General features: G+C 35.8%; 1 protein-coding gene across 1 annotated transcript in view; it reads left to right on the top strand.

Moving 5' to 3' along the window:
• The window catches only part of ANO5 (anoctamin 5), a 70,516-nt gene extending 46,659 nt beyond the window's left edge, over nt 1–23,857 (top strand). The window contains exons 9-21 of the mRNA XM_058662475.1: nt 336–470; nt 734–839; nt 943–1,003; nt 3,610–3,761; nt 6,241–6,315; nt 8,220–8,442; nt 10,762–10,931; nt 11,894–11,991; nt 15,129–15,259; nt 18,026–18,231; nt 20,895–21,070; nt 21,635–21,740; nt 22,981–23,857. Of these exons, the coding sequence (XP_058518458.1) occupies nt 336–470; nt 734–839; nt 943–1,003; nt 3,610–3,761; nt 6,241–6,315; nt 8,220–8,442; nt 10,762–10,931; nt 11,894–11,991; nt 15,129–15,259; nt 18,026–18,231; nt 20,895–21,070; nt 21,635–21,740; nt 22,981–23,199 (1,858 nt within the window). The 3' untranslated portion in view covers nt 23,200–23,857. The remainder of the gene's footprint in view (nt 1–335; nt 471–733; nt 840–942; nt 1,004–3,609; nt 3,762–6,240; nt 6,316–8,219; nt 8,443–10,761; nt 10,932–11,893; nt 11,992–15,128; nt 15,260–18,025; nt 18,232–20,894; nt 21,071–21,634; nt 21,741–22,980) is intronic.
• The last annotated feature ends 333 nt before the right edge of the window (nt 23,858–24,190 follow it).

Here is a 24,190-nt window from a genome sequence, read left to right as displayed (position 1 = left end):
AATACAGACAAGGCTGATACACAATAAGCAGTTCATAAGATGTCAATCACACTAATATATATTCAAGGTATTTTTTAAATAAAACTCTTGTATGTGGCCTCCAAATTCTATGTGCTATTTCTTTTATTCCTTCCTCCATTACCCCAGATGCTTATGGAATACACATAGAAGGCTTATCGCATGTTTCATGAGGTGGAAATTCATTTTAGGAGATTTTAATAATTTTACCAAAATTACATTTCTCAAAGCATTGGAGCCTGTCTGAATAGGAAACAGAGGCTCCCTGGATGATAACATTCTTTCTCCTTCTGAACCTATTTTATTTTCTTTCCCAGGCATTATTTTGGAGAAAAGATTGGAATTTATTTTGCCTTTCTTGGATTTTACACAGAAATGCTATTCATTGCAGCTGTGGTTGGCTTATCTTGTTTTATTTATGGTTTATTATCAATGCATGGTAGCCAAAGTAGGTAAGTACCATTGAATTGTCCAAGTAGGAGGGGAAAAAAGTATTTTGTCTTAAGTGTGACTGCTGCTAATTCATTGATATGTGCTTTATTGAAAATGTCTTTAATGATGGCCCGTTAAGAGTCAACAACTACTGCAAGTATGACTTGACCCTTATTGAAACTGCTGTCCATATAAGAGGTTATATAAGTTGTTGCTTGGAGAAAGCTTATATATTCTACCAAAGAAAGTCCCTTTTCAAACAGCTTCACTGTTCCTCTTGCAGCATTGAAATCTGTGACCCTGAAATTGGAGGTAAGCTGATTATGTGCCCTCTCTGTGACGTGGTATGTGATTTTTGGAGACTAAATTCAACATGTTTAGCTTCAAAGGTATGTGAACCTTGAGCTATGCTGGAAAAACTTACAATTTGCTTCCTTTTGTACTATATTTGATATCATTAAGTTGTCTGTGGCGTTGTTATTATATTTGCAGTTTTCCCATTTATTTGATAACGAGTCAACAGTGTTCTTTGCAATATTCATGGGAGTTTGGGGTAAGTACACAGTTCATTGCCTTGTCTATTATAATCTGAGTTCACATGATGGAGAAACCCTTGGTCTTTATTCCACAAATGTGTCTGAAAGAAACCTGCTGTGTTTTTTAAGAGGTGGTACAATTTTGTAGCATCAAATCTGTTACACTCCCGCTCTCTTCCAGTGCCACAGGATAAACTCAGAAAGTACTTTACTCAGGAAAGACTAACATAAATATTTGGTGAATGAATGATAATGAGTCATTGATATAAACTGAAATGAGATTGAAAAACAGCTAGAATGCTAACCACAATGTTTGGCATCACTTGTGGGTACCTGTTTGAGGCCTGGTTGTTCCACTTCCTTTCCAGCATCCTGGGGTGGGGGGATTCCCAGAGCCTATGAAACTGTCACATAATGCAAAATAATTAATAAAAATATATATTAAAAAAAGCAGCAAGATAATGACTCAAGTGTTTCTGCCCCTGCAGTCACATGGAAGACCCAGGCTCCTGGCTCAGTTCTGAACTTTGTGGCCATTTGGGAAACTGAATTAGCAATGGAAGATTTTTCTCTCTCTTTTTCCATCTCTCTCCATCATGCTTTCTCCAACTCTCTCTCTCTCTCCTTCTCCCCCTCTATCATCTCTCTCACTCCCTTCCTGACTGTAACTCTTTCAAATTATCAAATCTTTTTATAATAAAAAGATAAACTATTGAGAACTACCAAGTAGTATTTTAGTTTAAATCCACCGTATATGGTTCTATTTCTCATTCTATATTCTACCTCTGTTTATTTAAAATCCCATGTAGAAAGTAGAGTTCATCTTAATTTTATAAATGTTGAACCTGGTACTTCTTTGTTTTTCTGTTTAGTGGGAAGTTGAATGTCTTATAATTCTTACTTCTGTCAGGAAGGAAAGTAGATTTTTACTATATTTTTAAGAATAACTCAGCAAAATGTATATATATATATATATATATACACATATATTATATATACACACATATTATGTGCATATAATATATATACACACATATATATTATATATATTATACATATATATATATTATACACACACACTTGGAAACTCAAAGGAAAATGGGCCTTTTCCTTTCCAAATATAACTAGAGACAATCTGTCTCATATTGGTTCAAGTCCTGATTCTGACTCCAACCATGTTTATGTTAATACACATCCAAGAAGACAGCAAGTGATTGTTCAGTGATTTGGGTCCCTGCTACTTACATGAGAAGCCTAGATTCAGTTCCTAGCTTCTAGTTACAGACTAGATTGGCCCCAAGTATTGCAAGCATTGAGTGAATAAATGAGCTAAAGGAAGACCTCTCATTTATTTGTGCATGTGTGTGTGTGTCTCCGAAATAAAATGGAAAAGAATATGTAATAAACACAAATATGTGCATTTCAAAATTAGGGAGGAATTGTTTGATCCGTGTGAAAAAACATCAAAATTAGAGGGGTGTTATTGTCATTTCTGCTTGGCAGTTAAGACCTGAAGAGAAGTTTAAATTCAAATCCAGAAAAGAGAAGAAGAAATCTTCCAACTAATTTTTTTTGTTGTTGGAAAGACAAATTTATAGAGAAAAGGAGAGAAAGATCTTCTGCCCACTGGTTCACTCCCAAAGTGGCTGAAAAAAGAAAAAAAAAAAAAAAAAAGAAAGCCCTTAAATGTACATCAAGTAAGGAAGGGAGAAAAAAATACATGATTTAATGAAACAATGTGATAGCATACAGTAGTGAACATAAATGAACTTTTGGTACATATAAGAACAATTGCGTGCAAAACTGGTTGAGAACAGTTCATACAAATAGGTACTGGTTGCATGATACCACTTGTGTAAGCTCAGACAGGAAAAAAACTATGATATTGGAAGCTGGGCTACTAATTACTTGTTTGTCTTAGAAGTATTATACAGGAGATTTGTGGGGTGTTAATCGTGTCCTGGTATTGATATTGATGCTGAATTGCATGAATGTGTTGGTTTTGTCAAATTTTTTTTAAAATTCTATACTTTCTACTTTATGTAGTTTCTGTAAATATGCGATTGTCTTAAGAGTTGAACTTATGTATGCAATAAGAGAAGGAGGGAAGAAAGTAAAAGAAAATATGGAAGGATAAGGATTGAAGGAAAGATGAAAGGGAGATCAGAGAGGAATGAAGGGGAAAGAAGAGCAGTGGATGGAAAGGAAGAGGACAGAGTGACAAATTGTGCTGGGGAATTTTGCTTTCCTTTAGTATACCTTGTGAAATTGAAATTAATGCCTAGAGTAATTTTAGTGAGAGACACATGTAAAAATTCTTATTGCTTAATAAGCAGATTATCAAACAGAAATAAAGCTGAAACGAAAAATCCTTCCTCAATCACCAAGAATTGAACTTAAATTTTCACATGAATTATTTCAGTGTTAACTATATCGTATCATTCCAACAGTAGTAATTGGTAATTGTCTTAAAAGCATTAACAGTGACAGAAAAGCCACCTGAAAAATATGAACTGTCACACAGCCAAAGTAGTTGGAGAAGTGGAAGAAGTATTTTGGATATTATTAACTTTTATTCTCCATCTTTTGATTGTGTCTGTCTTTGTGTATATCTCTGCTGTAGTCACACTAGTGCTGGAGTTTTGGAAACAGCGACAAGCCACACTGGAGTACCAATGGGACTTAGTGGACTTTGAGGAGGAACAGCAGCAGCTTCAACTGAGACCCGAGTTTGAAGCTATGTGTAAACAGAGGAAAATGAATACGGTTACTAGGGTAAATTCATAAACAGAGAAAGGAGAAGCTTATTTTAATAGACGCTTGCTATAGGTTGTCTTTTAAATGACAATACATATTTTAGTTTCCTAGAAAATATTGCCCAACACACAAACCATACAAATTTCTTCACTTACAAAGAGTAGTATAATGAAATCTATAAATGGATCTGTTATTCAGCTCTAAATCATTTTTAGTTCATGGACACTTGTTTCTTTTATACCCCCTCTTATTTATGCCAGTAGTATATTTTAAAGCAAATTGAAGACATCGTAACATGGCCTATGTAATTTTAATACTGTGTATATGGCAAGCTGTGTACATTAATAAATAGACATGGAAATGATACTAAGTTAATATGCAAAATCAAAATAGTTGGATTAAGATAGTGGATTCGTGATTATTTTATTAGATGCAATTTTCTTCACATAATCCTTTATGATTTATTATAGTAGGAAATTCATTTCTTGCTATATGCTGATGGCAGATAAATCCAGAATTCAGAATGCTTACCTGCAAAAATGGCCATATGTTTTTGAGACATTTATTTGATTTCTTGGTTCCTCAATTTACCATATGAGATTGGAAAGGATTTTGTCTTTAAAGATCCAAATCTTGGGCATACATTATGAAGACCCAATTTTTTCATGATCTGTTATCACTGTGTTACTCACTGCTATTAAAAAACAAAATGTAGCATGGCTCAAACACTGTTTTTTAGTACAACTCTGCTCTGTTAAGGACACTATTTTTGGTGTGACATTAAAATTCTTTTCATAGTTTAGGAATTCACTGTAAATATTCTTATTTAATATTTGCATTTTATTTGAAAGGTAGAAAAACAGAGAAATATCTTCCATCTACTGGTTTAGTCCCCAAATATCACAGTAATCCAGGCTGTCTTTAGCCAAAGTCAAGAAGCTGAAACTGAATCCAGGTTCACCATAAGGATACCAATGACTCAACCACTTAGCCATCCCAGGGTACAAGCCATCCCAGGGTACAAGCCATTCCTGGGCACAAGCCATCCCAGGATACAAGCCATTCCAGGGTAATGTACCAAGAAGGTGGAACTGGAGTTAAAGCTGGTGCTCACACTGCTACTCCTGTATAGTATGCCTTACATCCCAAGATGTGTTGTAACTACTGTGTCAAAACCACACACACACACACACACACAATTAATGAATAAAGAAAAACATCTCCAGAAAAAAATGCAGCAACAGTTTGGGTGGTATATGAGATATATTTTTAAAATATTGACACAATAACAACAATATTCATTTATTCTTATTTTGAGATTAAAAAATGTCAGTTGGCTTTCCAAAATTTAACAGGAAACATATAGACCTATGTTGAATGTTTACATGTGAAACTACTTGAAAATAATTATGTAATGGTTCATTGTCAATCATCTACTTCATGTAAACTTAATGCTTTTTAAATACATAGATTTATTTCTAATTGCAACAATTCTGTGGTGCTTAGTCAGAATTTTCACATTTGGTTCTGCATTAAGAGAACACACCTACAGGGACTCACACCACACACACATCCACAAACAAGCCTACCTTGACATGAGGACATACATGCGTTGAATCTGTAGACATGAATATACACAATACAATTCTGAAGTTCTATGGAGGTCTTGGAGGCTCTGTTTTCTCTTTTGAGAGTTCTCTTTGCATTCAGTCCTCCTGAAAATCTCTAAAATTACATGATTTCAAATTGTTCCTGACAACTCATTTACTGTGTGTCAGTCTTCCCTGGGGTAAATAAATTGTGTCTTGATGTGTTATGATTCTCAGCTGTTGTAACTTCATTTTCCATTAGTGGTATTAAAACCCAAATGTTGAGAAGTTGAGGCTCCTGAACTATGTGGGAATACACAGCTATACAAAGACATGAAAGCAAGCCGGGCAGGGAGTTAAGCCATTGCTCACAATGTTGGCATCTCATGTCAGAGTGTCAGTTGGATTCCTGGCTGCTTCATTTCCAATCTATATTCCTTTTTTTGTGTCTAGGAAAGTAGTAGAAGTGATCTGAAATACTTAGCTAGGGTTGCAGACTCCTGACCTTGGCCTGACCCAGCCCTGGCTGCCCTCCATCACACTGCCTTTCAAATAAATAAGTAAATGAATCTATAAGAAAATTTATGAAGAGAACATCCAGTTTAACATCCTGTAGAGCAATGTTCTTCATCTGATTGGCAATTAAGCTGTGCCATTAAGATTATCCTCCTGCAAACAGCAGCCATCAGGTTTTGATGTAGTTGCTTTTATCTATAAAACCATCCGCTAAAACTGGAGAAATAATGTGGGTCCATTATGTCTCTTATAATGTGTGTGGTAATCTGAGTCCTGAAATTTCTTACTTGTGGGTGTCCTTCAGCTTGGCTGTATGACTTTTGACTGCTGTTTGGAGCTCCAGCTTTGAGAACAGATGTCCAGTTTGTCTCTGACTGTTTTTACCCTTACAGGAAATGGAACCTCACATGCCTCTATGGAGTCGTATACCATGGTATGTTTTATCAGGAGCCACGGTGACATTATGGGTGAGTTCTCTGTTCAACATTGCCCTCTTCCTAAAAAGCTGTTCTACAGGATTACCTCAACAGTTTTATCTGTTTACTAAAATAGAAAGAACCAATTTTATGGAATTGATATGTAAAAATCCAAAAGCCAATGACTCTTAAGCTATCCCCTGTCCTACCCTTTCTTGTGTTTTTTTTATCTTGATAACACTTCTTATCTAAAATAAATGGTAACTTACATAGACTTTCTATAATTAAACATTAAGAACAGACCTGTTAAGAAGAAAAAAAAGTGCATGCAACACTTCATTAATTAGTAAATTGTAAGCAAAATAGAGTAACAAATCTACTTTCATTGTAATCTCTGGTTAGTTTCAGGAAGACCATTAGTTTAGTTTATCTTCACTATAAAAATCTACCAAAAATGAATAATCAATTCATAAAATTAAATTTGCTCCTCAATGAAATATGCAAAAGACGATTGTTATACTAGGTGGACAATTTAATTAGTACATGCCTTTTAGGAGGAATTTTTATCTATGCCACTTAGCTGTAAGAGTTCTCTATGATTTTAATCTATAAGCGTCTCCTGTCCTCTGCTATCCTACACCCCGCCATGCCCAACACACAAATTTTGCATCTTGGTGTTCTCTTCACTCTTGGCTTTAAATGTGGCAATTGGGTGGTGTTACCCTCTGAAGTCTTAACATGAGAAGTATAATTCATTAAATGTTGCAAATAATAGTTTAGTGTAAACAGTACATTTTTCCTTTATTTTTCATCTTGAACAATTCTTGTTAAAGCTATTAATGTTCTTATCTTGGCTTTAGTAGAAGCATGTTTTCTAAGATTGCTTAGCAAACATTGAACAGATGAGATAGTATAAAAAGAGAGACAAGAATCAATTTGGGATGTTTTTTGAGAGAAAGCTTTAATATGGTACCAGAATGAATAATCTGCTTTTTTGTGTCTTGCTCTTTCCTATTTGTTTCACATTCCTCAATTTTTAGAATAAAACCTTCCAAACATTTATATAAAATTTATTTGTATAGTTTTGTAATGTAGGAACTACACTAAATTTATACAGACTCTATATAAATACTTGAATTACTAAACATACAGGGTCCAGTGCAATAGCCTAATGGCTTAAATGCTCGCCTTACATGCACTGGCATCTCATACGAATACCGATTTGTATCCTGGCTGCTCCACTTCCCATCCAGCTCCCTACTTGTGGCCTGGGAAAGCAGTAGAGCACCTGCATGGGAGATCTGGAAGAATATCCTGGCTCCTGCATTTGCACCAGTTCAACTCCAGCCATTTCAGCCATTTGGGGAGTGAATCAGCAACATATCTCTTTTCTATGTATATCTGCCTCCCAATAAAAATAAATTAATCTTAAAATAATACTAAAGACAACATTCCAAGGAAAATTAAATCCTTAAATAAATTTTTCTTTGAAAAGTAAGTACATCCATTCTGTTTAATTGTAAGCAAAATTTGACCAGCTAATTTTTCTGTAAATGATCAGAGGGCAAATAATTGTATCAAATTTTATTTATGACACTTATCAACACAGAAATAAAATTTAAGCTTAAAGACCATCTATAGAAGAGGAGGGGAGGCTGTGATAGGATGTGGCCTTCCGACTGTAACTTGCCAATCCCTGTAGAGGCTTAGTCTAGAGGATAACGAAAACATTTTAACTTGCTAGTTTTCATTTTGTGTCATCTGTAGTAAGAGAGAATGTCTTAATTTGCTTTGCCTATGTGAGCTGATAAGCTTAGTACAATGAGATGAAGAAAATAGTGTGTTTCAGATACGCACATACACACAAACACACACACACACACACACACACACACACAAATACCTCAAGGAAATGCAGAGACAAAGGTGACCAATTCTTTGTTTCCCTTCCATAGATGACTCTTGTCGTCGCCTGCATGGTAGCTGTAATTGTGTACCGCCTGTCAGTGTTTGGTATATTTGCCAGTTTTATTCAGAGCGAGGCGACCTTGGAGCCTGTCAGAAGGTTCCTTACTCCCCAGTTAACCACAGCACTTACAGGATCATGCTTGAACTTTGTAGTCATCTTGATCTTGAATTTCTTTTATGAAAAGATATCTGCCTGGATTACAAAAATGGGTAAGCTAGCCAAATCACTAATATGTCCCTGAAAATGGGTTCCTAGTCATGCTATATTTTCATTTTCTGAATCGTCTTCTGGGGTGTTCATTTTCTGTGTGTACATTTCCAGGGAGTATTCTGTGTGGGTAGACCTATAGACTGATATTCCAGGGTCCCCTAAAAGCCATATATAGGCCATTATAATGAAAGCCCCCCCCAAAAAAGAGAAGAAAATTTTTACTCTATTGGCCTTTTTTGAGTATTCTTGTTTTAACATCCTCTGGTGGGTTGGTCTAAATTCTATGTATAATCCTCAATTTTCTCTAAACATAGATAATTTGTGTATCATATGTATGGTTCTTAAAATGTATTTGACTTCGGAAGAAATGATGAGAAAAATAGAACAAAAGAAATCCTGAAAAATTCAAAACTCAAAAACAGTGATTTTATTGTCTCAGTTGCTATCTTCAAGCACCTGGATGATTTTGTCATGATATTGAAATTCTTGTTAAGGTTCAGTGGGATGGTGAACGGAAGTCACAGGTGAAGAGAAGGATGCAATCCCGGAGAGCCTAGTGCACAAGTGCTTTCGGTCTTTCCACAGGCAACCTAGACAAAGGACAAGAGCTGTGCAACTCGAGGCTCAGCCTCTTCTCCGAGCATCCTACCATAGGAGCCCATGTCGCTCCTTCAACACTGTGCAGTGATGTCATGCTCACTGAAACACAAAAACAGACATGTTGTTGATTCGACTCCATTATATACTATTTAGAATTTTTATTTTATTTTATATCTTTTTTCCTCTGCTGTCATCAGTCAAAAAAAAAAAAAGGTACAGCAGATGAACTGCTTTTGAAAGTACCTCAACAGTCCCAGGTTTATTCAATGAGAAGAATCACTCAAATTCACATCAGAGACTGTGTAGGAGTATACTACAACTTCCTCAAAATGAAGGAATTGTTTGTGCCCCTGGAATAATTTGTTAATTTTTGGGTGCTTCCGTGGATGCGTATTAACTCATGCTGTTGGGAGAGAGTAAGCTCAAAAAAATGTTACCTTACTCTTCCCGGCTTTATGATGATCTAGTGTGATGTGACTGGAATTTAATATTTTGTTGTCTTTAAAATCCATCATAAGTAGAAATGGAAGATAGGTTGTACTTCTCCCACCATTTAGCATCACGCTAGTTTCAAACTCGAAGTGGCCATTTAATTCATAAGAGGAAAACACAGCTTAGTTAGAAATCATTTCCCTTGACAAACATGACTGAAATCAGTACGAATAAAGAGAGCTGACATATTTAGACATACCATATAGTGTTTTGATGTTTGCACAAATTTCTTCTGACTTAAATAGATTTGCATTCTATATTATAACTGGGAAAAATCCCTGAGAAGTTTAATACTCCTCTGAATGGGGTACTCACTGCTTTTTTAAGATTTATTTTTTTATTATAAAGTCAGATATCTATAGAGAGGAGGAGAGACAGAGGGGAAGATCTTCCATCCAATGATTCACTCTCCAAGTGACCAAAACGGCCGGAGCTGCGCCAATCCAAAGCCAGGAACCTGAAGCCACTTCCGGATCTTCAATGTGGATGCAGGTCCAAAGGCTTCAGGCCGTCCTTGAATGCTTTTCCAGGTTGCAAGCAGGGAGCTGGAAGGGAAGTAGGGCCACTGGGATTAGAGCCAGGGCCCATTTGGGATCCTGGCACGTTCAAGTTGAGGACTTCAGCTGCCAGGCCATTGTGTCAGGCCCAATATTGACTGTTTTCTAAGCCATTCCAGTAGTTGAATTAATCCAAAAGTCTTGATAAAAAGCACAAATCCTTAATCTGCTTTGACCAGAGTGAGGCATATTTCTGTACAATCTCAGAATACTGTGACTAGATGTTTACTTGTCCCAGGACGTAGAAAATTCAAGAAAAAAGCAAAAATAAGTAAAAAAGAAAGCAGTAGTATGTACATGAAGAGTGGGTGTTTGGCCTCACAGTTATGTCAGCTGAGATGCCCATGTCTCATACTGGAGTGCATGAGATTGAGTCCTTGCTCTGGTCCTGATTCCAGCTTCTTGCTAATACACTTCCCAGAAGGCACCATGTGAAGAGTGTGGTTAGGTTCTTGCCTTTCCCCTGGGAGACCTGGATTGAGTTATAAGCTCCTGGATCTGGCCTGGTCCTGCCTTTGCCTTTCCTGGCATTTTTTGGAGTGAACCAACAGATGGGAACATTCCGTGTCTCTCTGATTCTCAAAATTTCTTAAATAAGTAAAATCAAACATTTTAAAATTTCAAGGAAAACAGGATAGTACTTAAGTCTTGGTGTTTTTAAATTGCCAGAAATTCCTCGAACTTACCAGGAATATGAGAGCAGTCTGACCTTGAAGATGTTCCTGTTTCAGTTTGTGAATTATTACTCTTCCTGCTTCTACGTAGCTTTCTTTAAAGGAAAGTTTGTGGGCTATCCTGGAGAATACATATACTTGTTCAATACTTGGAGAAGTGAAGAGGTAAGGATTTTTTGAGAAGGAAGGTATGTGACATCAATAATTCAGTAATCACTAAATGCTTTGTGGGTGCCTAAGACCACGCTCAGATGTGCCACCTAGTTGCAAGAGAGGTCTAGGGGCTTGTGTTGTTGGGTAGCAGGCAGTCACTTGCTGTGACGCTGACATCTGACATGGAAACTGGTTCAAATTCTAGCTGCTCCCCTTCTGGACCATCTCTCTGCTAATGGTCCTGGGAAAGCAAAGGACACATGACTCAAGTCCTTGGACCCCCTGCCACCCACATGGGAGACCCAGAGGAATTTCCTGACCACTGACTTAAGACCAGGCCATCTCTGGCGGTTGAGGCCATTTGGAGAATGAACCGGCAGAAAGAAGATGATTTCTCTCTGTTCATTTTGGCTTTCAAATAAATACATCAAACTTTAAAAACTGAAGAAGCCCTGGCACTAACACTGTGCACACATAAAGCCTGCCACGTGATAAACGTTACAGTTCCCAGAATTTTGCTGTCAGCTATGAAATATGAACTGCTTTTTTTATTACTGAAGGTCTCCTGCAAAGAAGCAACAATTACCTTGCAGATGAAAGGTTCCACTGTGAGGTGAAGAGTTAGACTAATTAGCTGTTTCCAAATGTGGCTGCAAATACAGATTACATGGAAAGCATGCCAAGCCCTAACCCTAACACAGATGCAAAACTGATAATTTATTGAGAGAGCCAGAAATCTGTGTTTGTAGTAAAGTGCAGAAGTGAATCTAATACAGATATTCTGACTGGTTTATGGTTCAACTTGGAAATGCTGGTGTAAGTATCTCTTTCATCTCCATAATGTCTATTCTAAGCATAAACTTGAAATTTTAGCCATTTGGTTTGGAATGTCTCTATTTGTTGCAAAATCACATTTTTGTCTTCATTAATGTCTTCTTTTTATTTGCTTTTGCTGTCCTTTTTCTTGCTAATAGTGTGATCCTGCAGGCTGTCTGATAGAATTGACCACACAGTTGACCATCATAATGACTGGGAGACAAATTTTTGGAAACATTAAAGAAGCGATTTTCCCGTATGTATAACTTACACATTTTTGTCTAAGTAATCATGAGATATTTCCTCTAAGATGATAGAATTATTTTTATGATTGTAGTATCTTCATTGGAAAATGATTAAGTCCGTTAAGAACACTGACTTTTTAGTACACAGTAAAGGAGTCATTAAGATAATACTGCCTTACTGCCTTGGGCCTGGCACGATGGCTCATTGGCTAAAATCCTGGCCTTGCATGAGCCAGGATCCAGTATGGGCATCAGGTCATGTCCAAGCTGTTCTACTTCTCATCGAGCTTCCTGTTATGGCCCAGGAAAGTAGCAGAGAATGACCCAAGGCCTTGAGACGCTGCAGTCACTTGGGCGACCCAGAGGAAGCTTCTTGCTTCTGATCAGCTCAGCTCTAGCCATTTAACCAGCAGACCTAATATCTTTCTCTCTGTAAATCTGACTTTCCAATGAAAATAAATAAATCTTTTTTTTAAAGATATATTCATTTTATTGCAGCCAGATATACACAGCGGAGGCGAGACAGAGAGGAAGATCTTCCGTCCGATGATTCACTCCCCAAGTGAGCCGCAACGGGCCGATGCGCGCTGATCCGAAGCCAGGAACCTGGAACCTCTTCCAGGTCTCCCACGCGGGTGCAGTGTCCCAATGCATTGGGCCGTCCTCCACTGCTTTCCCAGGCCACAAGCAGGGAGCTGGATGGGAAGTGGAGCTGCCGGGATTAGAACCGGCACCCATATGAGATCCCGGGGCTTTCAAGGCGAGGATTTTAGCTGCTAGGCCACTGAACCGTGCCCAAAAAATAAATAAATCTTTAAAAATTTTTAAACATAGGGCTAGTACAATCACATAGTGGCTAAATCTTTGCCTTGCATGTGCCGGCATCCCATATGGGTGCCAGTTCGTGTCCCGGCTGCTCCACTTCCATCCAGCTGCCTGCTTGTGGCTTGAGAAAGCAGTTGAGGACAGTCCAAAGCCTTGGGAACTCACACCCAGGTGGGAGACCCCGAAGAAGCCACTGACTCATGATTTCAGATTGGCTCAGCTCTGGCTGTTGCATGTACTTGGGGAGTGAACCAGCAGATAGATCTTTCTCTTTGTCTCTTCTCTTTTCCAATAGAAGTAAAATAAATCTTTAAAAGACAATAATAATGCCTTTTATTAATTAATTAAATTCCATGGCTAGTAAATTTTAAAAAATATTATAATTGACATAACTGTATATGCTTATATAGTACAATTTGATATCTTTAATATATGCTTTTATATATGCATCTCTATTGAGTGAGATAAGTTGGACAATTAATCATTCCCAATCCTTGTGATTATTCCACTGGAAACTGTAAATGTTATATCTTCTATAGATTATAATACATGTTTCATATGATTTCTGAAAATTACTGAAAATTATATTTTGAGAAACTATTGTCAAGTCATCTAAACATAAAAATGGTAATAAATGAAATAGTGGAGAGCTTTCAGGTGTGTGAAAGGACACCTCTCTAATCCAAAAACATAGCATTCATTAAACAATCTATTATCAAAAGAGAATTGATCAAAACTTAAATAACAGTTGATTTCTAATATAAAATAAAATTTTTCTTCCTCAGTATAAAGACAAAGAATCATGGAATCCTAAAACCTTGATCTGCTAATGACAGTGCCAGAATTTAGCGTCTTCTGGTACTAACACAGGATAATTTATTCCGTAAGACTCTGACCATTTATGTTTTTCAAAATCTCAAATCATTTTAAAATTAAGTCTCATGTTAATGTGATATTAATACAAAGAGAATAGATTCAATGTGAGTCACAAATATAATTTTAAGAATACAATGTTGTTTACCTTCCTTCCACTATTTATTTAGTTATTTATTTTCTTCCTTCCTTCCTCTCTTTCTTTCCTTCCTTCCTTCCTTCTTTTTCTTTGCTTCCTTCTTTCCTTCCATTTCTCCTTCCTTCCTTGCTTCTTTCCTTCACTTACATGCTTAATGCTCCAGTAACTAAGAGGTTCCACAAGTAAAAAGACTGTGGTTCAGTAGGAATATAGGTAAGGGACACAATTAATCAAATGAAAAGATGTCCATTTCATTTATTTACAGTTAATTTAAAAATAATCATACATCATCAAACTGCAATAGTTTGTGTGTGTGTGTGTTTGTGTGTTTAACAACCACAATAACTGAAGACATTGTTATGTGTGTTCAGCACAGCCATTGGCACAAGACTGTTCAGTGATAATGATTAACAAGGGGGTGATTTTGAAGCACTTCACATTTCCAGTGGAAAACAATAAATGATGCCTGACTTCCGTACACAGGCAAAAATATATCTTCAGTGTCACTGTAAGCAGGAAGAACTAGACATCAAGGAAATCTTTAACTTGGACATTATGATTCCAGTTGTTCATTCTTTGACAAGCAGTAAAATTGCCAAAATGATTCTGAATCCAGGTGATTGTGACATATGATAATGAAGATGATGTCAACACTACAGAAACAATGCCTACACAATATGTGATGTGCTTATCACATGATTATAGCAGTGTACATTTGTAACAATAAGAAATCATACCATTTATTGAACACCAAAGACTTGTAAGACACAAAACATAGAGATGAGTCAGATGAATCTGGGAGAAATATTTTGAAAAGTTGCCCTACAGAACATATTCTCTCCATAGATCACCCACCTTCTGACCCCTCAGCTGCTTCTGATATTTCATCTTAAATAAATAAACAAATAAATGCAGTAGGCAGTAACATTTTATTCATGACACTTTAACGTAGGTAGTGACAGAGTCAGCTCTTATTGATGCTATTGTTTACAGAGATCCTAGTGTTGCTACCATACAGGTAAGTGACTCTGAGTACAGCATTTTTTCACCGCATTAATGATGCAACACATTCTAATTGTTAATCCTTACATGTGAATAAATGTAACAAAATGATTGATTATTGGTCCATAGAATCGGGAACGAGGGTGGGTAACTCTGAGAGAGTTACAACTACATTCTGATGAACTGATGTACACAAAATTATTAAAACATAGTAGAATTTACCTTTGGAATTTGTATGTAAGATGTAGCATGAAGCTAGCTATCTCTCTTTTGCTTTATTACATGTATTTTCTTTGATCCTTTCAACAGCTTGGTACTGAATTGGTGGAGACGACGAAGAACTCGCACCAACTCTGAAAAACTATACAGTCGATGGGAACAGGATCATGACCTTGAAAGTTTTGGGCATCTTGGGTTATTCTATGAATACCTAGAAACAGGTAATTTTTAACCAGTGTTTAAATATTGATTAAATCAGAATAAAGTAAGGATTTATTTTATTAACATTGGAAAGGGTTACATAGAGATGAGTCAGATGAATCTGGGAGAAATATTTTGAAAACTATTTTGTCATACATGGATATGACAAAATGGTTACACGGCTATGGTGACTGCCTCAGAATTTCTCTGTTTTACAAATTAGAATACAGGATAAAATTTATCCCAGTGTGACAATCTTTGAAATATTTTTTCCTATAATTTGAGTGTTGTAGAACCAAATCAAGTATTAATGACTTCTCAACATTTTCTTCAAATTAATGCAAATGGTTGTGTTTTTTTTTCTTTTTTGCTTATCTCAGTAATAGCTAAAAGAGTAGGTTGAAAAACATTTTCAATGTCTTAGATGCAATAAGTGTGCATCTTTCATTCCAGAATGACTGAAGCCAATAATGCAATGGTACTCCTAAATGTTCACGCACTAGGAGGTGGCTGGCCTAACAATTCAGAGCATTTTAAATCTGTAGTGTGAAATTACTGTTGCTAACTTACACCTGGGAAGACAGCAATGGTGGATAAAATGGCTGTGGCCCTGCACTCACATGGGGGATCATGAGTCCTGACTTTTGCCTTCTTGTTCTCTATTCCCTTGTATTGTAGGCAGTAAATAGATGGATGCAACTGTTTTCTCTCACTTTTTCTCAGTGCATTTCTGCCTCTCAAATTTTAAAATGGAAAAATGACAGTGGATTATTTTGGCACAGAAAAACAAAAGTTCATGCAGTTTTTTTGTGATATAATTTCCCTATGTACTTTTTTAGATAGTCATTGCATAGCATGGGTTTCAATTATCTTTTAGCAAAATTTAAATCCTCTCTCATGAACTTCTCAAAGTACCCAGAAGAAGGGAAACCAAAACTTAACACAGGAAATACATAAAATATTCAAGTGGTTTAACAGAGAAGAAACTTTGAGTCAAAATTTGAAGAGTTAATGCTGGGAGTTGCTCATATATTTGCTCAATATTTCCTCATAAGCAACTTTCTCTACTTTTTAGTAAAACTAAGGAGTAGAGTTTCCTTGGTTTAATCTCTCAAGGTGCATAAAGTCATGATAAAATTAATGAGATGAGCAAAAAGCATTAATAATTATTTAGTTTAATACATACATTTGCCTACCTAAATTAAAGAAAAATTTTTGTGTTTAGTAATTGGTTACAAAATCAGATACTCTTTGCTTTATAAGATAATAAGACAAAAAATTTTTGTGAAACTTCAAGTTTATATATACATGTATTGAGAGTTATTACTAAAATTCGAAGATCAAAATTAAGGCCTTATAAAATGATTACTGTTTAGAAAGACTCAACAATGTGTCAACTGATTCTTGAAATTTTGCATGTACTATTTCTAATATTGAAACATTTCAGCAGTTATCATTATTTGACATTTTATTGGAAATTCAAATAGATTAGTTAATTTTCCATTTCCCACAGAGATTTTAAGTAGGTATATTAAAACTGAATGTGTAAAATTCATTTAGTTTCCACAAAATAGTCTCTCAATATTCTGTTTGTTCAGCACACAGAGTAAGGAAGAATAGAATTGCTACAAACTTTATCATTGAAGACAATGAATAGTCTTATGAGAAAATAAAACATATTGAAGTTCTGAAACATCCAGAATTGATTTTGAAATAGAGGATTAGTGAACACTGTTTTATTTCTTTCATTAATGAAAACCCATTCATATGTTGTTTTTCTTATTCAGTGAGACGCCTAACTGTCAATCTCTGAGTTCTTTTTTTTTTTTTTAAGATTTATTCATTTTATTACAGCCAGATATACACAGCGGAGGCGAGACAGAGAGGAAGATCTTCCGTCCGATGATTCACTCCCCAAGTGACTGCAACGGGCCGATGCACGCCGATCCGAAGCCAGGAACCTGGAACCTCTTCCGGGTCTCCCATGCGGGTGCAGTGTCCCAATGCATTGGGCCGTCCTCCACTGCTTACCCAGGCCACAAGCAGGGAGCTGGATGGAAAGTGGAGCTGCCGGAATTAGAACCGGCGCCCATTTGGGATCCTGGGGCTTTCAAGGCGAGGACTTTAGCCGCTAGGCCATGCTGCCGAGCCCAATCTCTGAGTTCTTTTAACAAGCATTGCTAGAAACTACAAAACAAAACAGGAGAAAAGCCAGCTGACATTTCTGTAACCCTCCCTCCCCCATGTGTTAATGAGCAGAAACAGCTAAGTGTATTTGGACACAGGTCAAGACGCCATTGAAGGTCAGGACCTTAACAAGTACCTGATTCCAGAACATCTATATTGTTTTGCCCATATATAATGTATGTACACACTTTCTTGCCAGCTACTGGAATCATACAAATGGATTTTCCCTGATCTCAAACAATATATAGTTTTGTGAGACATGGATTAGCATATGCCAAACATTAGATCAGTATAAGGCCTAAACACAACACTTAAGGAGAATGGCTTCTTTTTCAGGTAAGTAGATCAAAAGGACTAGCAAGGAAGAAATAGATTTAATTGTGCATGTCCAGTTTCTCCTTTTATTTCTAGAAGGCAGCTACGACAGCATGCCTTCTCTGAGGAGACAGAAGTGGTTGGATGGGAAGAGGTTTCAATTGCTTTACCTGTGTGGTCACTCCAAAATGGAGAAAGTGGCAGGAATTACCCAGTGTTCCCTTTGCTCTCCACTGTGATGAGTTTGTCATGACTTTGTCTCTCTCCCCATTCTCTCTCTCCAGTTATTCAGTTTGGATTTGTCACATTATTTGTGGCCTCTTTTCCTTTGGCTCCTCTTCTTGCTCTCATGAATAATATTATAGCAATCCGAGTGGATGCTTGGAAACTTACTACTCAGTACAGGAGACCTGTAGCTGCTAAGGCTCACAGCATAGGTGTTTGGGAAGATATTCTGCAAGCAATAGCTGTTCTTTCTGTTGCAACTAATGTAAGTGAACCTATTAGAGTTGGGTAATTTTTATATCTTTTTTTTCCTTAGGAATTGGGAATTATGAATGACAGTTAACTCAGTTTTTATCTGCATTGATTTCATCATGGTGGAAGTACAAAACATTCCTAAATAATTTAAGCACTAAGCAATAGATAAAATTATTGTATGCAAAATCTTAGAAATACACACATTCTGAAGTCACTGCTATTAAAGTTTCATGACACAGTTTTTTAAGATTTATTTATTTTTCTTGGGAAAGCAGATTTATAGACAGAAGGAGAGACAGAAAGATCTTCCATCTGCTGGTTCACTCCTAAAAGTGGCTGCAAAGTCCAGTGCTGAGCCAATCTGAAACCAGAAGCCAGGTGCTTTTACCAGGTCTCCCATTTGGGTGCAGGGTCCCAAGGCTTTGGGCTGTCTTCTACTGCTTTTCCAGGCCAGAAACATGGAGCTGGACAGGTGAAGCAAGTCGGAATAAGAACTCGTGCCCAAATGGAATCCCAGTGCGTGCATAGCAGGGATGTAAGTCACTAAGCTGTTACTCCCGGCCACGACTGTCATTTTTAACCCATGTTTATACCAGTGAAACTGTTGTCCTCCTGTTTTTTACTTATTGAACAAAATGATTAGTAGTGAATCCAGCCTGGGAATATGGAATGAACTGAAATTCTGAGTAATTTTTGATAAATGTAATTTCTGTTAACTTTCTAAAGATGGCATGTACATATAGATTTCAATCTCTTTGTACCAAAATAAAATTAAAATCTGTTTTTTTTTTTTTTGCTTTACCTTGAACTTTATGTTTGGATCACTTATGAAGCTAAATTCCACAAAATAGAAATTTTTAAAGTACACATTAACCTTCAAATGTGCTTTACAAATTAAAGCAGATATTTCACAATTAAAAAGAAAATGTGACTACTTAACATTTCTAAGTAAACTTCTAACAGGAAATAGGAAACAGATTTGTAATTATTAGGCAGCTAAATTAAAATGAAAATCTGTTAGTATTAATTAAAATTACAATTACAGAAAAATCCACAAAAATAAATGTTTTCATTTGTAAGACAAAATATAAAAATAGCAACAAATAAGATATAAGTAATAATTAGAAAACAAAATAATATAATTGTTAAGTAAGTCAATAATTGATGTGTTAAAAAACAAACAAGGAAATCCTTGGAAGAAATTATGACACCATAATATTCCTATTTATTGTAATAATTTTTAAAATTTTATTTGGAAGTCACTTTTTTGGAAAAAAAAATCCAAGTTCTTTTGGTGAATGATAAAAAGCATTAATAGACCCAAAGTCAGGGACATAAGTAAACATTATCTTAACTTTTTATTGTTATTATTATTTTCTATTATATACAAAACTTCTTCCCAATTTTTCCCTCCGAGGGCCCAGTGCAATAGCGTAATGGCTAAAGTCCTTGCCTTGAAGGCACTGGTATCCCGTATATCACTAGTTCTAATCCCAGCGTCCCTGCTTCCCATCCAGTTCCCTGCTTGTGGCCTGGGAAAGCAGTCAAGGATGGTCCAAAGCCTTGGGATCCTGCACCCATGTGGTGACTCCTGACTCCTGACTCCTGGCTTCAGATTGGCTCAGCTCCAGCCATTGAGATTGTTTGGGGAGTGAACCATTGGACAGAAGATCTTTCTCTCTGTCTCTCCTTCTCTCTGTATATCTTCCTTTCCAATAATAAATAAATAAATCTTTTCAAAAAGTCTGCCTTTAGCCTCAATTTTCCCTTCCCACCTCCCATTCCGCATTAGCACGGTAGTATAGTCCTTTATTACAGTTACAAGTTTAATGTTGTGTTATTTAAGTGTATCATGCAGAGTTAACTAGTCCTAAAAAGAAAAATACCATATATTCTTTCTAATGTAAGGCAACCTTCATGCAAAATACCAAACAAATTGATAAATATAGGTTGAACTAGTATATCCATATATTCACGTACATGAACTATATGATGGAGGCTATCATATCAGGAATGAAATTGCATTACAATATGCATTTCTACTCCTGAATAAAGAGAAGACTATCAATGAAACAGATAAATATATTTCAACAGTATTATATTGGAGTTTCTACCTTAAATTTGTTCTAAAATGTAAATGTTAGGGTGAGTTGCATTTAAATGGTCTTATCTAACATAAAGGAAGCATGCTGTTTGTAATACCAAATTTTAGTAAAGGATGAAACTAGGTCATTATTATTAACTCAAATACTGAAATTAATTGTGCTGAGTTGTGGTTAGTTTACTAGCACATGGTTTTCTATCTCTGTTTCTTCTCTATCAATTTCTCACACATACACACACAACATACACACAGCACTAGCTTATGAATTTGTTGCAGCTGTATTTGACTAAGGAATGAAACCATAAAGAATATGAGAGAGTAACAAAGTATGTTGGAAAGAGCATGATTCTTGGAGGCAAATACACTTAGGTTCCATTCTCAACTTAGTCACTTTGCAGATATGAAACTTGGGAATATTGGTCACACAATACAAATGAACTATTTCATGTTTTAGACTAAAGACTCACAAGTATAATTTATAATAGTTTTACATGAATAACTGGAATACACGAGTAAGCCCATTAAATGAGATTGGCAGCTGATGGTCTTCTTTTTGCTTTGTTCTTCAGGCTTTCATTGTTGCATTTACATCGGACATCATTCCCCGTTTAGTCTACTATTATGCTTACGCAAATGGCACTTATGCTTTGGAAGGATATGTCAACAATAGCTTGTCCGTGTTCCTGATAGCTGATTTCCCAAATGACACTATACCTGTGGGTAAACGGGACTTCGACACTTGCAGGTTTCATTTTCTTTGTATAGATATTTAGTTTGCCCATCAAGGTATGTTTAAAATTGTCCATTACCTTAATGTCTTCTAAAATACAGGATATTCTTGAAATTTAAAATAAAAATCCCAATGAATGAAGTATATCAATTCCAGAGTTTACGCAGTGTATGGTTTTTATTTGGCAAGGTAAAGGTCAACTGTCATCCTGGGAAAGGTAGAACAGCCAAAATTAAGAGGTAATGCCTTCGAAAATCATGTCAGTCATGTCAAGAATTCTTGCCAACAACTGTCCCTTGTTTTAAAGTACTGTTATTGTGATTACATGGAATGATCATAATAAATGTGCATTTATCTTTCTTAGATTTAATTCTGTATCCTTAGAAAATAGACAGAGGTATAGAGAAAAAAGTGCAGTAGTGTGATTAGCTGATCAGCCACTCCATTAAGGGGTTTCTGTTGTATAGTGTGTGAAACTGAATATATGAACCTGTTTGCACATTCATTGTAACTAGGTCTCACAAGTTGATGCTATCACTACTAATTTTTTTCCTTTGCTTTTTTTTTAAAATTTTTCAGGTATAGAGATTACAGAAATCCTCCTGATCATCCAAATAAGTATCTGCACAATATACAATTCTGGCATGTCCTTGCTGCCAAGATGACCTTCATCATAGTTATGGAAGTAAGCTGTTCTTATTCATTGCAGTTACTCTGTACTCTCCAATTTCTGTAGGTATTTGCTCATGAGAAGTTTAGCACTATCTCAACAAGTTGTTTTGGAGGAAGCATGTCTTGTCATTAAAAAAAAAACTCAGCTTAAAAAATGAATTCCATATGGCTGTAAAAGATACAATTTCATGCTAATCTCCAAAGGCAAGCATTTCAATTCTTAAACTCATTCTTCTTGGTATAAACAATAGGGGGAAACAGTCTCACTTTGGGTTACCGCACTTCCCACAATTGATTGATTTTGTTGAAGAAATATTTAAGTGTTTGGCAACGAGTGCCACTATAGACATCTTGATACATCTACCCTACAAACATTTACTCACCCACAGATCTGAAATATTTTTGTCAGAATTTTGAGTAAGAGATTATAGATAAGTAGTGATTTTGGAGTTTATAGCTTTATAAATTATAGCTTTATAAATATTGATCACCTCTATGCCATGTATCATACTGTGAATACACATCTTTTTTATAATTTCTATCCCTGCCATTCTTTTACAGCTTGCATTCACACGTTGTCAATCAGTTTACTTCTTTCAGTTTAGTACTTTGTATCAAAATCTGTTCATCTTTATTCATTTTATTGTTCCTTTTTAATTTTTGATCATCCTAAGCTCCTACAACTTTCCTGGTTGAATACTGTCCTTTTATTTATGTTTTTCATATTTTCTTGAATAGCTTATTTTGATGAAGCATATATCTTAGTAATTGAGCAAACAAGTATAGCTAATTAAATTTTGAGGTATTACGTATTAAAAATGCCTTTTTACCTATTTGTAATTATTTGGTATAGAATTCGGATTGAAATCGATTTTCCTGGAAAATTTTCCTGTTAACTTTATTGAGATGTTTCTGACAGTTTGTAAAGCATTGCTTCATTTTCTTTATCTTTCTAATATTGTTGTAGAAATGCTATACCATTCTGAGCTTTTGTTTATAATGTCTTTGTTTATTATGTTGTTTTAAAGTATCAGTATGCCTTGAGGATTCTTTCCCTCTAATGGAACTTCATAGGGTAGTTCCTTACTATTTGACAAATTATTAACTATTTTGAACTTTCATAGAATCCCTTGTTTTTGCCAATGTAACTTCTATGTTCAGCACAGTATTTAATAACTGTAATGATTTATGAGGAATTACTGATATTGACAGTTCTAATTGTGTCTTGGATTTGTTTTTTACGTTGTCTCTAGCATATTGTGTTTTTGGTTAAGTTTCTATTGGCCTGGATGATACCTGATGTTCCAAAAGATGTTGTGGATAGAATCAAGCGAGAAAAGTTAATGACTGTCAAGATTCTCCATGAATTTGAGCTCAATAAATTAAGAGAAGATTTGGGAGTCCATCCTGAATTTCCGAAACAAAGCGAGACTGAGTCGAACAAAACAGAACAGGCTAAGAGAATCGTCTGATCAAATGAACAAAAAACTGGGTGTCTGTCTCACTTCACGCTTTTCACCTGGGATGAGGGCTAGAGTCCAGGAGCCCTTTATTATTTTTTTTTCACTCCAAGTTTTTATATACTTTTTTAGAGGCCTTCTTGGTGATGTCTGCAGAGTATCACTGTCCTCCCTGGGTATTACTTTCTAAGGTCATTTAAGTGATTAATGAAAGTTCATGTGGAATCAGAATATTGGAAATCATGAAGTGTTGCAGGTTAGAATGAAGCACTGGACTTGGGCTGTTCCATCAACTTTCCAGTCCTCCGCACCTTTTTATGGTCTTCTCCTGTGTAGCTTTACATCTCTTTCCCATAAAGAAGTGTTGGGACAAAAAGAAAAGGAACAAAGAGACCTACTGAGCCATTCATATCCTGCCATTTTAAAATATGAAAATAAAGAAACAAAATCAGATGACATGACAGAGTTCATATATTGAAGAATATTGGATAAATATCATAGCAGGGGCTTGTTCCTGAAACTGTCCTGTTAAAGTTCCATCAGAATCCCAGATAGCCTTCCAGGTAAATGTGAAATTTCTTTCTTTCTTTCTTTCTTTCTTTCTTTCTTTCTTTCTTTCTTTCTTTCTTTCTTTCTTTCTCTCTCTCTCTCTCTCTCTCTCTCTCTCTCTCTCTCTCTCTCTCTCTTTCTCTCTCTTTCTTTCTCAGGAAAAGACAAAATAGTACTAAAGATGACATTTTGTCAACAATGGTTTAAAGACTACTTATTATCTTACCTGGAAAAAATGTTACTGAAGTGTTAGGCTACTTTAAATCTTCAAGTAAACAAATGATATTTTAGAGAAGTAAATATATTTCCTTAGAAGTTACAGAGTTTAATACAATATGTATGTATTAATTTACTGACCTTCATTTAGAAAATTGAATTATTTTTCAAATAACTTGTCATCTCAAATGCCTGTTTTTATCATGAAATCTCTTTGAAAGCTACATATTTGTATATC

Source organism: Ochotona princeps, chromosome 4 (assembly GCF_030435755.1).
Source record: "Ochotona princeps isolate mOchPri1 chromosome 4, mOchPri1.hap1, whole genome shotgun sequence".
In the NCBI taxonomy this organism is placed as follows: domain Eukaryota; kingdom Metazoa; phylum Chordata; class Mammalia; order Lagomorpha; family Ochotonidae; genus Ochotona; species Ochotona princeps.
The sequence above is the reverse complement of the archived record's forward strand: the minus strand, read 5'-3'. Positions and strand labels throughout refer to the sequence as shown.